The 21,128-nt window shown below is 38.0% G+C and overlaps 1 protein-coding gene across 1 annotated transcript in view; it reads right to left on the bottom strand.

Annotated features, from left to right (window-relative positions):
* Positions 1–21,128, bottom strand: part of KAT2B (lysine acetyltransferase 2B) — a 105,673-nt gene that overhangs the window by 9,154 nt on the left and 75,391 nt on the right. The window contains exons 11-14 of the mRNA XM_010595595.3: positions 20,479–20,605; positions 11,589–11,699; positions 8,378–8,521; positions 698–812 (exon numbers count right to left, since the gene is read on the bottom strand). Coding sequence (XP_010593897.2) covers positions 698–812; positions 8,378–8,521; positions 11,589–11,699; positions 20,479–20,605 — 497 coding nt within the window. The remainder of the gene's footprint in view (positions 1–697; positions 813–8,377; positions 8,522–11,588; positions 11,700–20,478; positions 20,606–21,128) is intronic.

The following is a 21,128-nucleotide window of genomic DNA, read 5'->3' as shown; positions in this document are numbered from 1 at the left end:
ATCTTTATGGGAGCAGATTGCCAGGTCTATTCTCCCACAGAGCAGTTGGTGGGTTTGAACCAGTGACTTTTTTTTATAGTTTGCAGCTAAGCACTTAACCGTTGCACCACAAGGCATCTTTATTATAATATTAGGGAACTTACGAAAAATCATATGATTTCCATCACACGTGGCAAGTCATCTTTTTTCACGTCTGGGAAACTAATTTAGCCAAGCACAGATCTATGAAGGTTGCAACTGTGATGGCATTTGAGACACTGTACAAACAGCAAGATGTTTGGAGGAGGTCAGAGCTGAGCTGCTCCTTTTTCTGACAGTTTTTGGATATTTGCCAGTTAAAGTTAAGTTACTTAACCTTTCTGAGATTCAATTTTCCCGTTTATAAAAGTAGAATTATCCTACCTTCAAGAGTAGTGCCTACCATTGTGCTATAAATACCAGGCTCTTCATAAAATTGTGGAGATTAATAGCTATAAAAAGTGATCATTTAAACTCTCTTTGGTTTGTTTGTGTTAAGAGGTAGAGAAAAGACAGATAAAAGGAAAGCTTTTGCTACCTTCTTAATAACTGGAAATAAACACAAATTGAGACACACAAAGCAATAAAGTGTTTCAAATTACTACATTCTTCTAATCGTTTCAAACACAACTCATGGCATGACCACAATATTTGCTTTTAAAAGAAGGGCTATACATACTAATTCCAGGAATGCTTTCTATAGGAATCTGTCGAACTCCATCTTTAAAACATGAAAGTCCAGGGTAGACTTTTCGAATCTGGGCTTGTTTTCTTTCTATCAGCTTTTTAATTATCTGTAAAGCAGAGGAAGAAAATGTGGTTAGGGAAGGAAGCCTGTGCCTACAGCTCTAGTCAGACAACCGCAGGAATCATTTTCCTGACAAAATTAAGTCTTTATGAAACGAAAAAAAGGAAAAGATGAATGCCATTAAACAGGTAAGACATAAAACATTCTATTATACCAAGCCCATTCAGTGACACTCACACAATTGTCTGGATGACTGGTCCCTGCCACCCAGAAAAGCTAATATTGAGAGAACACACTGCCCTCAGAGCCCACTGTCATCACTGGCACAAGAACCAATTATTCTGCCCTCTTCCCTGAGAAGGCTCTACCAGAATTACAGTAAGGCAGCTCCAGAGCATCAATACCTAGTCAAGTATCAGAACCACTTCACATCCTGGAACTATGACTATTCCCTTCAGATTGGAGGGACGAGCGGATGGGCAGATGAACAGGCATCAGAAAGCCCAAAGGCCTGTGATGAATGGCCTTATTCTTATTTAAATTTTTCAAGACTTGAGCCCCAACCTACACTATTTACATCAAAAAAGCATTTCTAAAGAGTGTCTGTTAAGGCAATGCAACCAGGATATGAGTAGGCAGGGCTGCTTTGGTAATTCTGAGAGAAGTTTTGTTTTGTAAAATCATTCCTAGTATATTGAGGTAACTATTTCCAAGACAGTGTAGCTTTCCCTTAAAAAAAAAAAAAAAAAAAAAAAAAGAACTCAGAATTTCCCATCCTGAAATTAACCATATCATAACCAAATTTTGGAAAGAACAAAACTGTATCAGTCATTCACTGAATTTACAAAGGAAAACAACAACAACAAAAAATTCTAGTTTCTAACTGCTTGATCTCAAACATATCACTGGTAAATGCTGCAGCATGAATACATAATCCTAGCACTCAAACAAAAACATGAAATGGATGGGACTAACTAAATAACTAACTAAAAGTATATTCTTAGTGAATCTAGATCAGTGCTGACCAACAGAAACATAAGGAAGCCTGTGAAGGAACCCTAAAAATCTAGGTGCTTGGCACAAGGGAAGGTTTCTGCCAAAGACACAGGCCAGGCTCCATTTTTTTATTGCTCATTCTGAGCTGATTCTCAGAAGTCAGCTAGCCAGAATACCTCAGGAAGCCTGTGGGCTCCCCTACTCTCCTCTCCCTTCCTCTCACTGCATGCTCCCAGGAAGGATACTCACTCAGGCTGACCCCCAAAATATGCATAGATTAACAAGAAGTTAACTGACTCGAACTTTATGATTAACAAAGCAATGTTTAAGGGATCCTGCAATTGTCTGATGTCTGTTAAATCATGATTTTGTAAATGATTTTGTAAATGTCCTGGATTTTCTGTACTTTGTGAAAAATTCCTTTCACTGGAGTACTTCTGTGAATTCTTGGGAAGTGCTGCCCTATCTGGATCATGCTATTCCTTCAATAAATCTTTTTGCTTCAATTTTAACAGAAGCTCCAGTTTGCTCTTTGACATTTCTTGTGTCAGAAGTGGGATTTGAAGGTACGCTGCCTGCAGCAATCCCTGAGGATTCAAGGACAGGCTTCAGTACCAAGCAAGTTTGAGCTCACCACTCCACGAACTTTTTGGGAATCACCGTCAGGTAAAGAAACCTCTTGAATTTTGAGCTCCGCCTTCTTGTGTTGAGCTGTTTGAGATTTACTGAAGAATTCTGGTTTCATTTTGTCCTTGTCTGTCTCATTTTGTCTTGTCTATTTTCATTCTGGTCTTGCAAGAATTTTTGCCAAATTTTGCCTTTGCTAGTGGCAGTAGTCTGAGGTTCTTGATAATTTACTGTCCCAGAAGTTTTTGAATTTGTGGAATCTCAGGCTCTATAAGCCACAAAGAAAACCAAGGGCACGGGATGGACAGTAAAAACCAACAGGGTGGGCACCTGCTGCAGAATTGGTTAAAGTCTCATGTGACAGAATAGGCTGGGTCGAGGACAATCCAAAGCATTAGGCTGCCTGCCAGCCACAAGCAAAACCTCATGCAATGAAAGGAACATACTGGTTTAACCAATACACTGTCAAAACTCCATGGCATTCCTCATCAGGATTTATTGAGTCTGAGAGTCCTGAACTTTGAAGAAATTCAAGCCTTCTTTGCAAACAAGAAGGGGCAACATGGAGTTCCCTTCTGGGACTCCTGCCCAATGTATGAACAACCATTGTGGCTCTGCTACCTGTTTGTGTCTATCTGCTTGGCATCATTTCACTAAGAATAGTCTGGAAAATACGTGGCCACTTTTTGGTGCTTTTGAATGATCTAAACTGAGTTTTCTGTTCAGTAAATTAGAAAAGAAAATCTCTTCAATTAAGCAGAAACAATGGGATGCTTATTTTAATTGGTATTTTGAAGTACAGAAGACGTGATGAGAATAAAATTGCTTCTCTACAGCATGTCTCTAAATTGACTAAACAAAATGAGAAGGAGTTGTAGTATCAGATTTCTGTCCCAACTATCCAAGTTGTCCTGGGACCACCTGCTCCTTTGCCAGCCACCTCTCCTTTGTATCCTCCTCTGCCTTCTGGCTCTTCTGATACTACTAAAGATTCCTCTGATAACACCAAGACTTTGCCTGAACTTCCCTTTTCCCCTTAAGGACCTACTTGGAACACAAAGCCTATTCCCAAAATGCCTTTTAAAATCCACCCCACTGCGGATATTGAGGATCCTCCCCAAATTATGTTTACTCCTTGGGTACACTCAGAATTACATAAAATTGCTAAAGGTTTCCCAGAACTGCGAGAAGATCCTTACAAGTCTGCTGAGGAATTTAGGTTTCTTGTTGAGGCTTACCAGCCTGGGCTCTCTGATTTGTATCAACTAGTCTACATAATAACTGGGTAAGGGAGGCACAACTGTGGTTAAAATAGGCTGAAGAAATCCCCAAAGTAGCTTAGCTCTAGGCTCAAATAAAACAGCTGCTCAACTGTCAGAAGATTCCTGGGCTATCAGTGCAAGATTGCTAGAGGCCATTCTAAAAGTTTTCCCCCCAATCATAGACTGGACAAAAATTTGCTCTTGCATTTAAAACAAAAGATAAAAAATATCTATGATTATCAGACCAGATTATTTCAAGGGTTTGCTTAACATTCTGGGATTAATCCATCATTCCTTGAGACTACAGAAGCTTTTTTTTAATAATTTTTATTGTGCTTCAAGTGAAAGTTTACAAATCAAGTCAGTCTCTCACATATAAACTTATATACATCTTACTACATACTCCCACTTACTCTCCCCCAATGAGTCAGCCCACTCCCTCCTTCCAGTCTCTCCTTTCGTGACTGTTTTGTCAGTTTCTAACCCCCTCTACCCTCCCATCTCCCCTCCAGACAGGAGATGCCAACATAGTCTCAAGTGTCTACCTGATGCAAGTAGCTCACTCCTCATCAGCATCTCTCTCCAACCCATCGTCCAGTCCCTTCCATGTCTGATGAGTTGGCTTCAGGAACGGTTCCTGTCCTGGGCCAATGGAAGGTTTGGGGACCATGACCACCAGGTTTCTTCTAGTCTTGGTCAGGCCATTAAGTCTGGTCTTTTTATGAGAATTTGGGGTCTGCATCCCACTGTGCTCCTGCTCCCTCAGGGGTTCTCTGTTGTGCTCCCTGTCAGGGTAGTCATGGGTTGTAGCCGGGCACCATCTAGTTCTTCTGGTCTCAGGATGATGTAGTCTCTAGTTCATGTGGCCCTTTCTGTCTCTTGGGCTCATAATTACCTTGTGACCTTGGCGTTCTTCATTCTCCTTTGATCCAGGTGGGTTGAGGCCAATTGATGCATCTTAGATGGCCACTTGTTAGCATTTAAGACCCCAGATGCCACACTTCAAAGTGGGATGCAGAATGTTTTCTTAATAGATTTTGCCAATTGACTTAGATGTCCCCAGAAGCCATAGTCCCCAAACCCCCACCCTTGCTCCGCTGACCTTCGAAGCATTCAGTTTATTCAGGAAACTTCTTTGCTTTTGGTCCAGTCCTACAGAACCTTTTAATGCAGTATTCACATCTGCCCCAAATCTGAACTTTCAGCCCTTGTAAAAAGGCATCAGCTAGATTGGAAAGCAGCTCCCATTGCCAAGCTAGCCAATTAGCTCACAAACTTTCACAAGCTTTGGAGACTAAGCAAACCTCCAAGACAAATAAGTTAATAGCCTGCCAATTACATCAATTGCAATCTCCTAACCAGCAAGATAAATCCAAGCCCTTTGGAGGCACTAAATCCAAAATTTGCAACTATTGCAAGAAAACCAGGCATTACAAAAGGATTGCTATAAGTCAAAGAATAGTCAAAAGAAACTGCTTATGGAATGCAGGGGCTCTGAGGACACAGCAGGGGCTTTTCCTATGGTGGCACCCGCAAGGAGAAACTACCATATTAATGGAGAACCTTGCAAGTTTCTGGTTGACACTGGTGTTACACTTTCTGCCATTAACTCCTCGTGTTTACAAAAGCCCCTGCCCCAGAGTACAAAAACTTCAAAAGTGGTAGGGGTTACAAATCGAGAACAGACTTTAATTCATTCAAAACTTGTTCCAATATCCCTTGGCACCACTGAAGATTTAAATTCCACAGGATATGCTACCCAATCTAGATCCTTCTATTCTTTCAATAAATCTCTTTGCTTTAACAGAAACTCCAGTTTGCTCTTTGACAAGCCACACATGTAATTTTACATTTTCTAATAGCCATATTTTCTAAATGTCAAAACAAAAACGTGAAATTGTTTTAATAATATATTTTATTTGATTCAATAGCTCTAAAATATTATCATTGTCAGATATAATCCATAAAAAAAAATATGAGATATTTTACATTCTTGTATTCATAATAACCAAAACAAAAACCAAACCCACTGCTGTTGAGTCAATTCCAATTCATAGTGACCCTATAAGACACAGCAGAACTGCCCCATAGAGTTTTCAAGGAGTGCCTGGTGATCTAAACTGCTGAAATTTTGGTTAGCAGGTGTAGCACTTAACCACTACGCCACCAGGGTTTCCATATTCATAAGACTTCTAAATGAGAGTGCATTTTACACTTAATGTACATCTCAATTTTAACTAGCCACTTAAGTGCTCAATAGCCACATGTAGCTACTGGCTGCCATACTGAACAGGGAATATCCTAGTCCCTTGTAGTTTCACACCTGGATTAAGGTTTAAGAATTATCCCCCCTTCCCAGCCAGCACACACATGCACGCACACACACACAAAAACACATAATTTCTTTTCTTCTCTACTTTTACCTGCTCATAGCACATTCATACTTTCTCAAATAGTAGCTTTCATCACACACATACTTACGATCCTATTTGTTCAAATGTCCAAGAATCTACTTATGTTGGACTTTGAGCCTTTGCTTCTGCTGATCCCATTACCATTACCAGACCCTTCCAGTTCAAAGCGTACCCCCCCACCAAGCCATCCCAGATGATGCTAGGCCCTATGGATCCCACCTCTCCCTTCTAGTCCACAATCACAAATCAGTATTTAATTTTCCGCTCTCTGGTTCACCTGTCTGACTAGTTTTCTCTCTCCATCTCCACTAATGACAATTATAGCTTATTCTGACAATTATAGCTTATTCTAGTATACTCTTAGGGGAAACCCTGGTGGTGTAGTGGTTAAGTGCTATGGCTGCTAATCAAGAGGTCAGCAGTTGAAATCTGCCAGGCACTCCTTGAAAACTCTATGGGGCAGTTCTACTCTGTCCTATAGGGTTGCTATGAGTTGAAATCGACTCGACGGCAGTGGGTTTTTTTTAATACTCTTAGGTGCTGGGAAATCCTCAATATATTTATACTGTTTGTTTGCTACAACCTTTAGTCTCTACCTTCCTCGAGAGGCTTTCAGAGTTGGAATAAATGATACTGTGAAAACATTTTGAATTCTGTAGAAGATATTACATGAATTCAAATTTATTACTGTATTATGGTGACTTCAGATCTCTTTCAAAAGAACTATGCTAACAGCTCCAAATCTCTATTATCCATTCAATGGTATATGTCAGAGACGGCAAGGGGCAAAAAAGGAGGGTGGAGAGGGAGGAGGTACCTGAGAGGAAAAGAGGAAGGGGGAGGGACCCATTTGAAATACCTCTGTGCTTATGGCTTTCCTCTTTATGTAGGAAAGGCCAACAGATTCCCACAATGTGAATTTACAGACCTTGCTAGTTTATACTGCTCTTAGTTTTTACTATGGAGATGAAGCTGTGCTGCTGGTGGGGAGATTGAGGAAAGAGCAGCTGACAAGAGGGTAATAGCTTTAGTTGTCCAGCAACATCTAACGTGGAATAATGTGCTGCTGAATTTGAATGTGCTCATTAAGCTCTAAAGAGAACAATGAAAAGAGCTAGCTTTTCTGAGAGAGAGAACCTTGTGCTTCTATTACTATCCAAGTGCCCCATTTGGAATTCTTTCTTAGACTGAATCTTTGACCAAGAAGCAACAGAAGTTTTTACTTTTTAACTAAAAAAAAAAAACTTTTGCTCATTTCCATGGGAAGCTTAAGAACAAGTATGAGTCATGCTTAGTAAAAGAAAAGTATTTAGTGAGCACCTACTATGTACTGGACAACGTGTAAGGAGCTATATGTCTATCAATGTTGGTAATGCCTGACAAATAACTAAGAATAGGGATTAAGGAACATTAGGAGAAATTAGCAAATAAAAATGATTTTAAGACAGATACTTTCTTTGGTCATTCTCCAATAGAAAAAAGCATATTAGAATGAATAACAGAAGTATAAAGTGAAATTGACCTGGGATGATGCAACTTCAAATTCCTAGTTCTTGAATGCCAACCAACTGGAGGGACTAAGGAGGTGATCTTTAGGTTTTAATATTTGTTTAATAAATGGCCTTTGTGTACTCCCCAACAATGCTCTTTTTATGGTGCTATTTATTCTACCTTAGAGAAATTAAAAATACTATGTAGTCAGATCTATCAGTTTTTTTCTTTATTGCTCCTCTTCTAGTTCATATGCATAAAGGACTTTACTCCAATATCAGATGACAAATCACTTCATATTTAGAAGATAAAACTTTGGCACTAAGACAAATACCTATGTAAGATGATGAATAATTAAAATTCAAGTACATAGATCAAACCAGTGCTATAGAAGCAGTTTGATTTGCATGTGTGCTGGTGGAAGAGGGCTGGATAATGGCACCAAGCAAGATGTTAAGGCCTCAGTAATGGTCATTGAAGAATAGTTTGAAGAGAAAGTAAAGAGATAAGATTTGGAAGGATGCTTGAGGCCAGAATTTTAAAGGTCTTGAAAGTGAGGTTAAAATATGTCACTATTGAACAAGAGTCACAATTGACTGGACAGCAGTGGATTTGTTTGTTTTTCGTATTGACCCTCCTAGAAATGGTGACTGGCAGAGAAGACAGGTTAAGGATACCTTCAAAGAAGAAATCTAGATAAACCGTAACAAACTAAGATTATGATATCCAGTAGACTTGTACATTCAGAACCCAACTAAATGCAACCCACCCCAAATAAGACTGGCCCACAGAGAAGGAACATGTGCTGGCCACCTGCTTACCTCCTTCTGTTTTTTAATGATGACAGAAAATTCTGTGTATGGGATCCGTGGATTTAGCTCACATCCCATTAAAGTGGCTCCTTCATAATCCTTGATGTAGCCAACATATTTGGTTTTAGGTATTTTAATTTCTTTGGAAAAACCCTGCAAGAAAAAAAAAATGCGTTCATGCAGGCAATGTGCACCAAATATCTATTGAGTACAACTATGTGCCAGGCACTGTACTAGGCATCAAGATATGTATCTTTTAGGTCCTTGTCATATTGTTCTGGGGAAGATTAGCACCTTGAAAACCTCCAAAAAAGTTTTAAAAAATCAGAAATCAAACTATGTAATAAGAAGCATGACAACATAAAAATATGACCCTAGTAAAACACAGAATTTAAAAGTTTTAAACAGAAACAGCTATTAAGCAAAAACAAGGTTTAATTTTATGCTCAAAGGTATAATAAACACGATTGATACAAATTTTCCCCAAAGTGGGGAGGGGGCCCCCGGGATTCTCGACAAATTAACATTGATCTCAAAGAAAATGTTGAGCTGAAATTAAAGTTGTCAAAAAAATTCAACAATTAGAAATTTGATGCTGTAAAAATGAAATCCCAACTGTACAGGTAAGAAACTTTCAGCCCATCATAATGTGTGGTTGTTTTAATGATATTAATGCTTTCAAATATATTTATATCCATACATTATGCTGTAATAATGATGCTACATGGTGTATATACACATACACACACAATGTATTATATACATATATTATAGATTCAAAATTATAAATGTAATTTTCCTTAAGGCGTGTATTTCAGTTCTTTGCAGAAAATGACTTGGACTTCAGATCTATCGGCAGTGGTTTCCTGCTTCACCTTTCAGCAAAAACTTATTTTCCCAGTAATTACTGCCAATGTCTTCAAAGAGGGCTACAGAACAAGTAATTTAAGAACCACAGCTAAGATCTCATTTTTGCAATATAGTTACAGGCTAGAAAAGCTGATGCCCAAGTTCTCAGTATAGTAACCTCAATGACTTCTCTCAAATGACTTTTATTATAAAAGTCACAAACGCATCCCAAAGAATAAGAAAATAAATAGGAGCTTAGTTAGCTGACATCAAAGCAAGGAAAGCTTTCTTGTCATATAAGGAGTTCTTTTTTCTTAAGTTACATTTTATACAATAAAATCTTAAAAATTTCATAGATTAAAAAAAAAAGTCAATCAATATTGAACCTAATGACAAAAAAACAGGGAAAAAACAATTACCATAAAATAAAAGGATAATATCCTTTCGTGCAAAAAGTTCTCTTTAATGCAAAAAATGTACCTTAATAGAAAAAGAGACAAAACACAATGAATTGGCAATTCAAAAAAATGGCAAGTGTCAGTAAACATGAGAAAAACAAGTAAAAACTCACAATGATCAAAGAAATGCAAACATATACAATTTGTTACCTACCAAAGGGGTAAAAGAGCCCTGGTAGTACAGTGGTTTGGAGCTCAGCTTCTCTAAAAAAAGGTCAGCAGTTCAAATGCACCAGCCGCTCTGTGGAAACCCTATGGGGCAGTTCTATTCTGTCCTATAGGGTCACTATGTGTCAGAATTGACTCAATGCAATGGGTTTTTAAAGGGATAAAAAATATATACTTCCTAATTATCAGTTCCTTTGCTGAGCCCTCATACATTGCTAGTGAGAACAGAAATTGCTACAGTATTAGCAGTACATAACAAAAACCTTTAACATGTCTGGAAGCAACTCCACTTCTACAGATTTATTCTAAGTAAATTATCTCAGATAAGGGTAACATGCACACACAAATTCACACAGGTACATTTCAATATAATAAACACCTAAATGCCCCAAAATGGGTATCGGTTAAATAAATTACTTTTTAACTATACAACGACATCCCAGAGAACCAACAGAAATTTTAAGGAGCAAATAATCAGACTATATATTAAGTGAAAAGGATAAATAAATAAATTGCATATTCAGTATGGCCCATTTTTAAAAATGTATTTACATACACACAAACACGCACACAGAAAAATTAGAAGGACATATATAAAAAATAAAAATGTTAACTGTTAATTTCTCTAGGTGGTAGGACTATAAACAATTTTTTCTTCTTTGTGCTTTACTCTATTCCCCAAAATTTCTACAATGGCCGTACATTAATTCTGTAGTCAGAAAAGTAAAAAAAAAAAAAAATTAAGAATTATAAAGCACTATATTAAAACTAATACCCATCCAAACTGTTAAATTGCTGTATGTTTTGCTGTGTATATCATCAACAACAAAATAAATAAAATTTTAAAGTAATAACACATCCAAAGACTAATCCTCAAAAAGCTATGCTGAAAACTTCTGATAGGAAAGAAGAAGGCAGCCAGCCTCCCAGCCTGCTATGTGCCCTAGAACAGGGATTATCTCCACCCGTTTCTAAACTTCAGGACTTCCCCTCTCCTGTCCTCAGTGGAGGGCTTCCCTGACTCAATCAGTTTCACTCATTCATGGACAGCTCTACGTACCCAGGACTGAAAACTCACTCCAAATTTCTCCTTTGGCTAGGAGTATCATATTTCAGAGTGTCAGGCTCCAATATTATACTTCATTTATGGAAGTTATTTATTCATTTGCTCAATAAATACTTAGTACTTACTATACGCTAGTCACACTTCCTAATCAAGTCTGGTATTTCCTTATTTCTAAAGCTTGAAACCAAAAACCAAACCCACTGCCGTCAAGACAATTCGGACTACAGCAACCCTATAGGACAGAGCAGAACTGCCCTATATGGTTTCCAAGGCTGTAGCTCTTTACTGAAGTAGATTGCCACATCTTTCTTCCACAGAGTGGCTGGTGGGTTTGAACTACCTACCTTTTGGTTAGTAGCCAAGTGCTCAACCACTGTGCCACCAGAGCTCCTAACTCATTGCCATGGAGTCCATTCCAACTCACTGCAACCCTATAGGACAGAGTAGAACTGCCCTTAGTGTTTCCAAGGAGCGGCTGATGGATTCAAACTGCTGCCAAACACTTAACCACTGTGCCGCCAGGGCTCCACCAGGGCTCCTAGGGCTTACAAAATAAATGTGTGTCGTTCTTGTAAGTAGGAAACACTGGGAGTAAACACTTATTTAGATGGAGGCTACCTGAGGGCATATTAAGGAAAGGAATAACAAAATTGAAGGTGTTGCATGGTGGAAGACCTACCTGTTTCTTGAAGTACCCAATTGCATATTCATCTGCATATGTGAGGAAGTTCAAGATGTCATGTTTTATATGATATTCTTTCAAGTGATTCATCAGGTGTGTTCCATAGCCCTGTGGGAAGTTAGTATACAGACATATGTATTAGGTTATGGAGAAAAGAAATTCCTACAAATTCACCAGGAAATGTTGGCAAATTTCAGAGTTTGTACATTAGTTAACTTTAATACATTTTTACCAACCAGGGCTGTTTTAGAAGGAAATATAATACTACATTCTTTCTTGCACTTTTGAAAATGAGGTACAAAACAAAAAATTCAAAATTCTTGGATCAAGATACAACCATCATTTGAAAATATAAGTTTCTGGTTCTTTGAAAATAACACACCAAGACTATAAGATGCTCCCCAAATGCAGTGCTGTTGAGTTGATTCCGACTCATAGCTAGCTCTTCTTTAATCCTAAAAACTCCCTGATGAACACTAACATAAGAGTTTTTAGGGTAAATGCTGATTATGAATACTTGGTAGAACCTGAGATGGAAAGAGCTATGTAAATGAAAAGTGCTAATCTTTACTAGAATATTTACTAATCCAAGTGTCTGCTATATATCACAAATCCGCAGACCTTCTAACTGTGTCATCATACACACATAGGCTTATCGCCTGATCTTATCAGGCCTTTCCAAGCAAGGTCTGAGAGCCCAGAATTTCACGAGTCAGTCAGGAGACATGAGGAAGTAACTAAATACTGTAGACAATGTTGAATAAATTAGTAACTGGAATGTGAAAAAAAAATATAAGTAGCAGGTTTTTCAGTGAGGTGCAAAGCTTTTTTTTTTATAAATTTAATGTGACTGTTTCAAAACCTCGTAAAAAGAGGTGAAAGTGAACCCAAGCATCCAGATATAAATATCTTCACATAAATATTCTGGAATTTGATGGCACAATTTTTTTTTTTAAGTTTAGTCTGTGTATCTCTTTTATTATTTTTTATTCTGCTTTAGGTGAAAGCTTAAAGAGCAAATTAGTTTCTCACTTGATAGTCTGTACATAAAGTGTTTCATGACCTTGGTTTCATTCTCCACAATGTGTTAGCACTCTCCCCATTTCTGCCCTGGTTACTCCATTTTCTTTCAGCCTGATTATCTACCTTCCTGCCTTCACATCTTATAATTGATTGTTCTAAGGAGTACTTTCCTCTCAGGTGTTATCTTATGTGCTTGCCCACTGTTTGGCTGGGAGGTGATCTCCAAGAATGGCTTCATTTCCAGGTCAAAGGGTGTCTTAGGGCCATGGTCTCAGGGGCTCCTCCAGTCTCTGTCAGACTGCCAAGCCTGGTTCTTTCTGTGAATTTGATTTTTTTGTTCTACGCATTTCTCTCACTCTGTCCAAGACCCTCTGTTGTGATCCCAGTCAGACCAGTTGGTAGTGGTAGCCAGGCATCACCCAGTTCTTTTGGTCTTGGGATTTTGTAGTCTGTGGTTCATATGGTCCATCAGTCCTCCAGACTAACTGCTCCCTTGAGTCTTGGTCTCCTTCACGATCTCTCACTCCAGACGGGAAGAGACCAATAGCTGTATCTTAGATGGCAAGCTTTCAAGACCCCAGATACTATCCACCAAAGTAGGATGCAGAACACTGATTTTATGTACTATGTTGTGGATGGCAGATTTTTCTAAAGAAATGTGCTCAGAGACATGACCTCAAGAATCATAGTCCCTGAAGGGCAGAAGGATCTTTGGAAGTCATCTGATCCACCTCCTTATTCCAAGTGAGGCTAGAAGACTCTCTCTGTCCTGAAAAGGTAATCTGCTCGAACATCTCCAATGAAGGACATTCACTGAGTCCTGAGATAGAGCAATCCATTTTTAGGCATCACAATGGTTGGGAAGTTCTTCCTAATGTGCACCTGAAATCTAACCCTTTTGTTATTTCTATTTGTTGATTTTAATTCTAACAAAGGCTCAACCATGCTTTTAACAGCTATTCCAGCCCCTGAGGATCACGGCTCCCCCAAACTCATGCCCATTCCTGCCTTTCAGCTTCTAAGCCAAGCATCATCTAGGCTTTAGTCATTCCTCATGTGGCATGGTCTGAAGACTCTTTATCAACTGGATCAGTTTTTTTCAGTGCTTTTTCCAGAATATCAATGCCCTTCTAACGCATGAATCCTAGGACCAAGCATAATAATAATCAGGAGTCGGCCTATCCGTTGAAGAAGAACACTATTAACTTCCTCTTCTGGAAATTATTCTTCTACTGATGTAACCCAAGGGCATATTAGCTTTTTCCAACCATACCACAATATCACAATAATGACACACTTTGAATTTCAATAAAACTCAAAGACCAATGAAATCTCTCCTTGAGAAGATGGTAAAATAGGGAAGATAAACGTTTAAACATACAACTACAGTATGAAGCCACATGTGGCTACCGAGCATTATCATATTTTTAAGCAAATAACAAGCTTTCTACATTTGGCTGCCAACCACACCCTCCCTCCTCAAGGTAGTTTCATAAGTACCACTATTTCAATTTTTTTCATGTTGCTACAAAAAAAAATTAGCGTAGCACCTATGGAAATACTTCACAAGGAGAGGGCGCGGTTGGCAAACAAACACAGAAGGTGCATGTTATTTTAATAAAAATACAACAGTACAAATTCAGGTGTGCTGTAAGTGTAAAATGCACACCAGAGGAGAAAAGTTTCATTAATAAAATTTTATATTAATTGCATATTAAAATGACACTATTTTGAACATATTAGGTTATATGTCTACTCTGGTCATTGAGTCAATTCGGATTCATGGTGATCACATGTATCTACTAGAAACCCTAATATTATAATATGATTTGCATTTAAGGCTCACATTGTATGTCTAACGTGCAGCACTGGTACAGAGTGATGCATTTGTACTTAAAATAGAGAAAAAGGATGTAAGGTACTGAACTGAGTGAGAGGAACACGGACAAAAGGAAAAGAAGATGTTCAAGCTAAGCCTTAAAAGAGTTTGTCAAGGGGAAAATAAGGATAGGGATTAATTGGTAATTTAAATGCAGGGGAAAATAAACCCTTATAAAAGTATTACTAGAAGATTTACGAAAACATGTACTTATAATCAAGGGTACAGAAAAGCTTCTCAAAAGAAAATATAAAATGCAAAGGCATAAAGGAAAAGGTTGATTATTAAATCGACTACTTCAAATCTCAACACTTCTTAAAATACTATAAGCAATTTGAGATGCCATAAAAAAAGGACAAATTAGGAGAGAACAGTTGCAGCATACATGACACAAGATTTAATATCGAGAATACATAAAGCCAAAGAGGGAAAATGTAGAACAAAATTTCAAATTTTCATGGACTCTAGACTTTCTGGAGCCATGGAGGCTGGATGAACCCCTGAGATCATCTTTAAACCTTAAACTAAAAACATCCCCTGAGGACCATGGTCTCGGGAGACATTTAGGTCATCTGGCATAACATAGTTCATAAAGAAAATGTTCTACATCCTACTTTGGTGATTAGCATCTGGGATCTTAAAAGTTTGGGAGCAGCCATCTACTATACATCTATTGGTCCCGTCCTGTCCGGAGCAAAGGAAAGTGAAGAAAATCAAAGGCACAAGGAAAGTATTAGTCCAAAGGGCTAATGGACTACCTGAACCACGCCCTTCACCAGCCAGAAGAACTAGAAGGTGCCTAGCTACCACCATCGACCACTCTCACAGGGGTCACAATAGAGGGTCCCTGGCAAAAGGGGAGAAAAATGTAGAACATTCAAATTCACAAAAAAAGACCAGACTTACTGGTCTGAAAGAAACTGGAGGAACCCTTGAGACTATGGCCCCTGGACACCCTTCTAACTTAGAAGTGAAGCCCATCCTGAAGTTCACATTTCAGCCAAAGATTAGGCCTATAAAACAATTACACACATGAGGAACATGCTTCTTAGATCAATCAAGTATACAAGAACAAATGGGCAACACCTGCTCAAAAGCAAAGACAAGAAAGCAGGAAGGGACAGGAAAACTAGACAACTGGAAACAAGGAACCCGAGTGGAAAGGGGGAGAGTGCTGACACACTGTAGGGATTCCAACCAATGTCACAAAACAATTTGTGCATAAAGTTTTGAATGAAAAACTAATTTGCTCTCTAAACTTTCACTTAAAGCACAATTAAAAAAAAAAAAAATTCCCTGAACTGTTCTTGAAAGTAAACAATAATTTAGTTTAACTAGTGAAAAATGCCTGCCTTCAGGATTATGCTCTTTTAAAGAACTATCTATATGAGATCAAAGTGACAAAAGCAACTTGAAAGATTAGAGAGAAACTTTAGAGGGCTGTGAGTTTATGTTAATGGTGGAGGAACAACTCAGAAAAGCAGAGTGAGAATGGTTACACAACTCAAAGAGCACAATCAATGTCACTGAACTCTACATGTAGAAACTGTCAAATTGGTGTGTGTTTTCCTGTGTATATTCTCAACAACAACAAAATGAATAATACGAAAAAGAATACATAAAGATCTTCTAAAGATCAATTCAAAAAAGGAAAGACAACCTAAAAGAAAAATTGTCAAAGGATCTGAATTAGTTGACTGAAAATTTTAACAGCCAAGAAATAAAAAGATGTTCAACCTCAATAGTAATCAGTATTGTGTCATGAGACACAATACTTCACTCAACTGCATAGCAGATATCTTTAAGCCTGACGGCACCTAGGGTCAGTAAGGACAGGGAGAAATGGTACCCTCCAACACCGCTGGTAAAAATGTAAATTGGTAAACCCATTGGGAAGAGCAATCTGAAAATAATTTTTAAAATTTAAACTGCCCATATTTATTCACACAGCATTCTACTTCTCAGTGTCCAGAAAAATACTGCCAAGCAGAACACTGTTTGTGATTAAAAAAAAAAAAAATACCAGGAAATAAACATAAATGTCTTTCACAGAGAAATGGTTTACATAAACGATGGGACATTCACATTAGGAAATACTATGAAAAAAACAAGTAGGTCTTTATCAGCACAAAACAGTAAAATTTCAGAAATGATGGAAATATTCTTTATCTGTGTTGTCCAAAACAGTAGCCACTAATCACGTGTGGCTACTGAGTACTTGAGTGACTGAGGAACTGAACTTTAATTTTAATTGATGTCAACATAAATTTAAATCATCATACATATACACTAAGGTTGGAAGATCTCTAAGACTTCATGGTAAGCTAAAAGAAAAAAAAAAAGGCAGAGCAATACTACAGCATGAATTCCATTTATGTAAACAATGACCAAAAAAACCCACAGTTACCCCTTACAGGTAAACTTCAATGCATGTACATCAATAGAGAAGCACCTGGAGGGATATACACCAAGCTGAAAATAATGAGCTAGGAAGGGGAAACTGGGATTTCTGCTTGATCTGAAAATGTATTTGTGTATTATTTGTGTAATTAAAAATTATTTTAAAAGAAAAATGAAAAAAACTGAGGGAGACAAAAGAGTTGGCTGGTGGAGGGAACCTCGTGTACCTAGGAAAGGCAGCATCTAGAAATGAGTAAAAAACGTGTTTTCTGGATGGAACTCATTTTACCATAAAACATTTTACCATAGATGTGATCAATGCAAGAGAGCTAGGCTTTTGTTATGTACACGATCCTGTAAGGGTTAATAGAGCTAGAAAATTTATAGCTCTTTACCTCCCCTTCACCCAAAATCCAATTATTTTACTCAAGAAGAACAATGATGTTTCTCTCAAAAAACGCTTTTTAACATTCCAGGAAATTTTCTAGATTCCAGGTTGCCTGAGAGTAGAGGCTGTGTCTTTTCACTGAACCCACTGTGTATCTAACACTGTGCTTAAATGTTGGTGGTGGCTTAAATGTTCTTTGGTTAAAGAAGCGGTAACAACATTAAGCTATTGTAAGTAAAAGTTTAGAGTTTAACCCCAGAACTATTTTCCTTGTTTATATGCCTTTATATTTAACTTTCCAAATTCGGTAACTACTGTGTTCATTTAAAACTATATTATGATAAACAAGCATTAGCCATGTTACTTTAAAGTTACATATAATATCAAGTCCAAGTAGTTCTTAGATAGCAAAGACATACTAACACTGGGTGATGTGCTTCAAGTAAATTCTCTAATATTATCTTGCTTGTGCTTGAGCAAAATATATAAATATTATTTCAAGCATTTAAGGGAATTTGTATGTAAGCTTGATTCTCTGAAACGACACAACTTTTAAAGTACCATTTAGCCAAGAGTTTTAATATACTCGAAAAAAATTTTTTGGTAAATGTCCCTTATAAAATTTCTCTCTTCACAGGTGCTACCATCCTGGAAGGAGCCCTAGTGGCACAGTGGTTAGGAGCTACAATTGCTAACCAAAAGTTGGCAGTCTGAGTCCACCAGCCACTCCTTGGAAACCTTATAGGGCAGTTCCACTCAGTCCTATACAGTTGCTACGAGTTGGAAACAGACACAATGGCAATGGGATTACCGCCCCAGAAACCAGTTCAGTTTTACTCCTTGCCGGAGCAGAAGTCCACAGAGCTTTCATGGGAGTCTATGTCATTTAGCACTGATAAGTCGGCAAAACTCAGTAATCTTTATTTTAGACTCCGAGCCTGCAAACGTGGAAATCTCGAGGGCAGTCTCCTGTCTCAGGAGTTGTTCATTAATCGTTAGTTAATGACACAGGACAGTAAAGAGACCAGTAAATTAATAGCTTTTTTTCCCATTCCTATTCCTACTAAATAGCAGGTTCTTACAACGATCAAAAAAATATATAGATATAAATACATGGCTTTGGTCAAATTCATCCTTTCTATTCAGTTTAGAAAAACTGTCTTCATTTTCTAAAGTTACAGTTCAAGCCACTTATTTAAGAAGTGATTTTTTTTTTTCTAGTTCTTTCTACTAAGTCTGTGATGTTTGGCCACCTTCCTTCAAGTCTTCAGAAAATTACATGGTTTAGGAAAAAAAAAACAAATTGCCCTTCTGGGATATAATAAGACAAAGTGCCCAGTTCATATTAAATGCCTTTAGTTTCTCTCTGGTGTCCCTAAAATGGTCCAAGTCAACCTTAACCAACCTCTCCAAACAAGCTGCCTGGTGTAGCTATCTTTGAAAACAAAAATCATGCAATTTTTTTCTGAAATTACAAACCAAGGAAATTTTCTCATTCCTCTCCCTATGACAAGTCAAACAATTTTCTTTTTAGGTTGAGTTCCTAAACTCTGGACATTTGGATCTAAGTTTCTCACTTTAGAAAAAAAAAAAAAAAAAAGAGCCATAAACACAGGAACAGCACTATCTAAAGACATACTGTCAGAATTCTTGAAAAAGAGCCAGAGAAATGTTTTAATTGAATCTGGGTCCTCACCTTCCTCAGTCAGAATGATGAACGTGAAACTGATTAATTAGTGGTATGAGTCAAAGACAAAAGCCCCACTTTTGCTTTGTGAGAATAAATACATCACAGCTGCTAAAACTGGCACTGAGAACAGACAGTAAAGATGTTAATAAAAGCAAAGGTACCCACAGTACTGGCTGAAGCCACCGAGCAGAGAATGATACCTTCCAGTGACTTATTTTTGGTTTTCATAAATGGCATTGATTTTCTGTAGCTGAAGGAGGGAGCGATTTCCTTAGACATGCAGTGACTAATACAGGAGCCACCGGCCAACGAGCCTGCAAACTTGAAATGTAGCCAGGCTAAATTGACATATGTTATACGTGTACAATACACACTTGATTCCTCATATCTCATTAATATATTATTATGTCATCACTGATTCTTCTTTACATTGAAATCAAGTTGCAATGATAATATTTTGGATATATTGTTTAAAATAAAGGAGATTTTTAAATCTCTTTTGCTTTCTTATATTTAATATACCCAGCCCACCCAGTGCCGTAGCTAGCAGAAAATTCAAAATCACATATATGGTTCACATTCACAGCACGTATTTTATTTCTCTTTGACAATGTTCCTCAGACCTTCCAATGACTTTTCTCAGCAACCATTTAATTCTGAGCTACTTATCTTTCCACCGCTCACAACACTTCTGTACGATTTTCTTTAAACAAAAAAAATGATTTTCTTTAGGGCACCCAAAATGCCAAATAAGAGAATTCTAAAGACACATTTCTTAGTTCTCTCTTCATAAGAGCAAAAGAGTAGTACACTACAAAGTCTAGATGAGAGTTCTGTCTATTGGGAGTCTAGTTTATTCCAGCTAGACTAGAATAAATAGGGGGATAGTGTAGGGACCCACGCCAAGGACAAGTGGGAACATACATTAGCCACATACACACACATACCACATTCCAAACTAAACATGAGTATGTCTGAAAGTCATTCACAGATTTTTTCAAATTTTTCACGTCTTCTTTATAGAGTATCTTTTTTAGTCCTTGTCCCCTCTTTAAAGACAAGGTCATAAGAAATCTTTCTGAAGTGTAAGCTGCCTAAGTTATCTTCCTAATCCACATCACACCATATCCTTCCTCAGTGGTTCAACGTCTCCAGTTGTGTGTGTGTGTTTGTTGAAATTAACACTGAACATTGAGATTTATTTTCAAACATCCCTTCATTTGCCATAGACTGTACCTGACTTCCATATATCTGATACATGGTATCTCTGGCCCTTGCCCCAGGCTCCCACAAATCCTTAGAAGAACCCACCCCACTGGCAGGTGGAACCATTTACTCTTCTCATATACAGACAATACACTCACAGTGAGAGGACTCTTCTCAGGAAGTCCTGGGCTCTATTTGAAGCCTCCTCTGGGCATGGCACAGAGAGACCTTCCCAAGTTCTCCAGCTTTAGTGAGAAGCCCCGCTTTCTGCTTTTCTTCTAAAATCTTGGATTGCCCTTACCTTGACTTGCTCATTTGAGGTTACAGCACAGAAAACAATCTCTGTAAATCCTTGGGATGGGAACATACGGAAACAGATACCACCAATAACGCGGCCATCTTTAATTAAAGCGAGGGTTTTGTGTTTCCTGAAAGAATAAGATTATGTCAAAGTTTTACCTATCTCAGTTATATAAATATACTTTTAGAGGTATTCTTTATTAATCAAGAAAAGCAGGGGAGGGAGGCAGGTCCTGAGTGTCTAAGGAAAACTCCTTCATCTAGCTGCTACCTCACTGGACCAATCTTTTACATGGACTTTTTAGAGCAAGCTTGCCTACACAAGCCTTCATCAGAGCTTCCCTCAGAACTAAGTGCAGTCACCTAGACTAGTGTCTGAGCTTTACAAATAATGAACAGAGTAGAGGTGGAAATGGTATACCCAATGCCAAGGGACACAGAGTGGGGGGAAGGTAGACTCAGAAGGCATGGCCAAACACAGCATATGTTTCTGAACAGTCTAATCTTACTCAGAAAAATTACAGAAACATTATGAAAAACAACACAAAATTCACATGCATGACAGGAGCCTGTCAGACTTTTTCCCTGTCTAAAAATATCACTCTGATTTGTCACCTGCATGGGTAACAGTCCACATAGGCTGTTGGACTC

Source organism: Loxodonta africana, chromosome 27 (genome assembly GCF_030014295.1).
Source record: "Loxodonta africana isolate mLoxAfr1 chromosome 27, mLoxAfr1.hap2, whole genome shotgun sequence".
Classification (NCBI taxonomy): domain Eukaryota; kingdom Metazoa; phylum Chordata; class Mammalia; order Proboscidea; family Elephantidae; genus Loxodonta; species Loxodonta africana.
The sequence above is the reverse complement of the archived record's forward strand: the minus strand, read 5'-3'. Positions and strand labels throughout refer to the sequence as shown.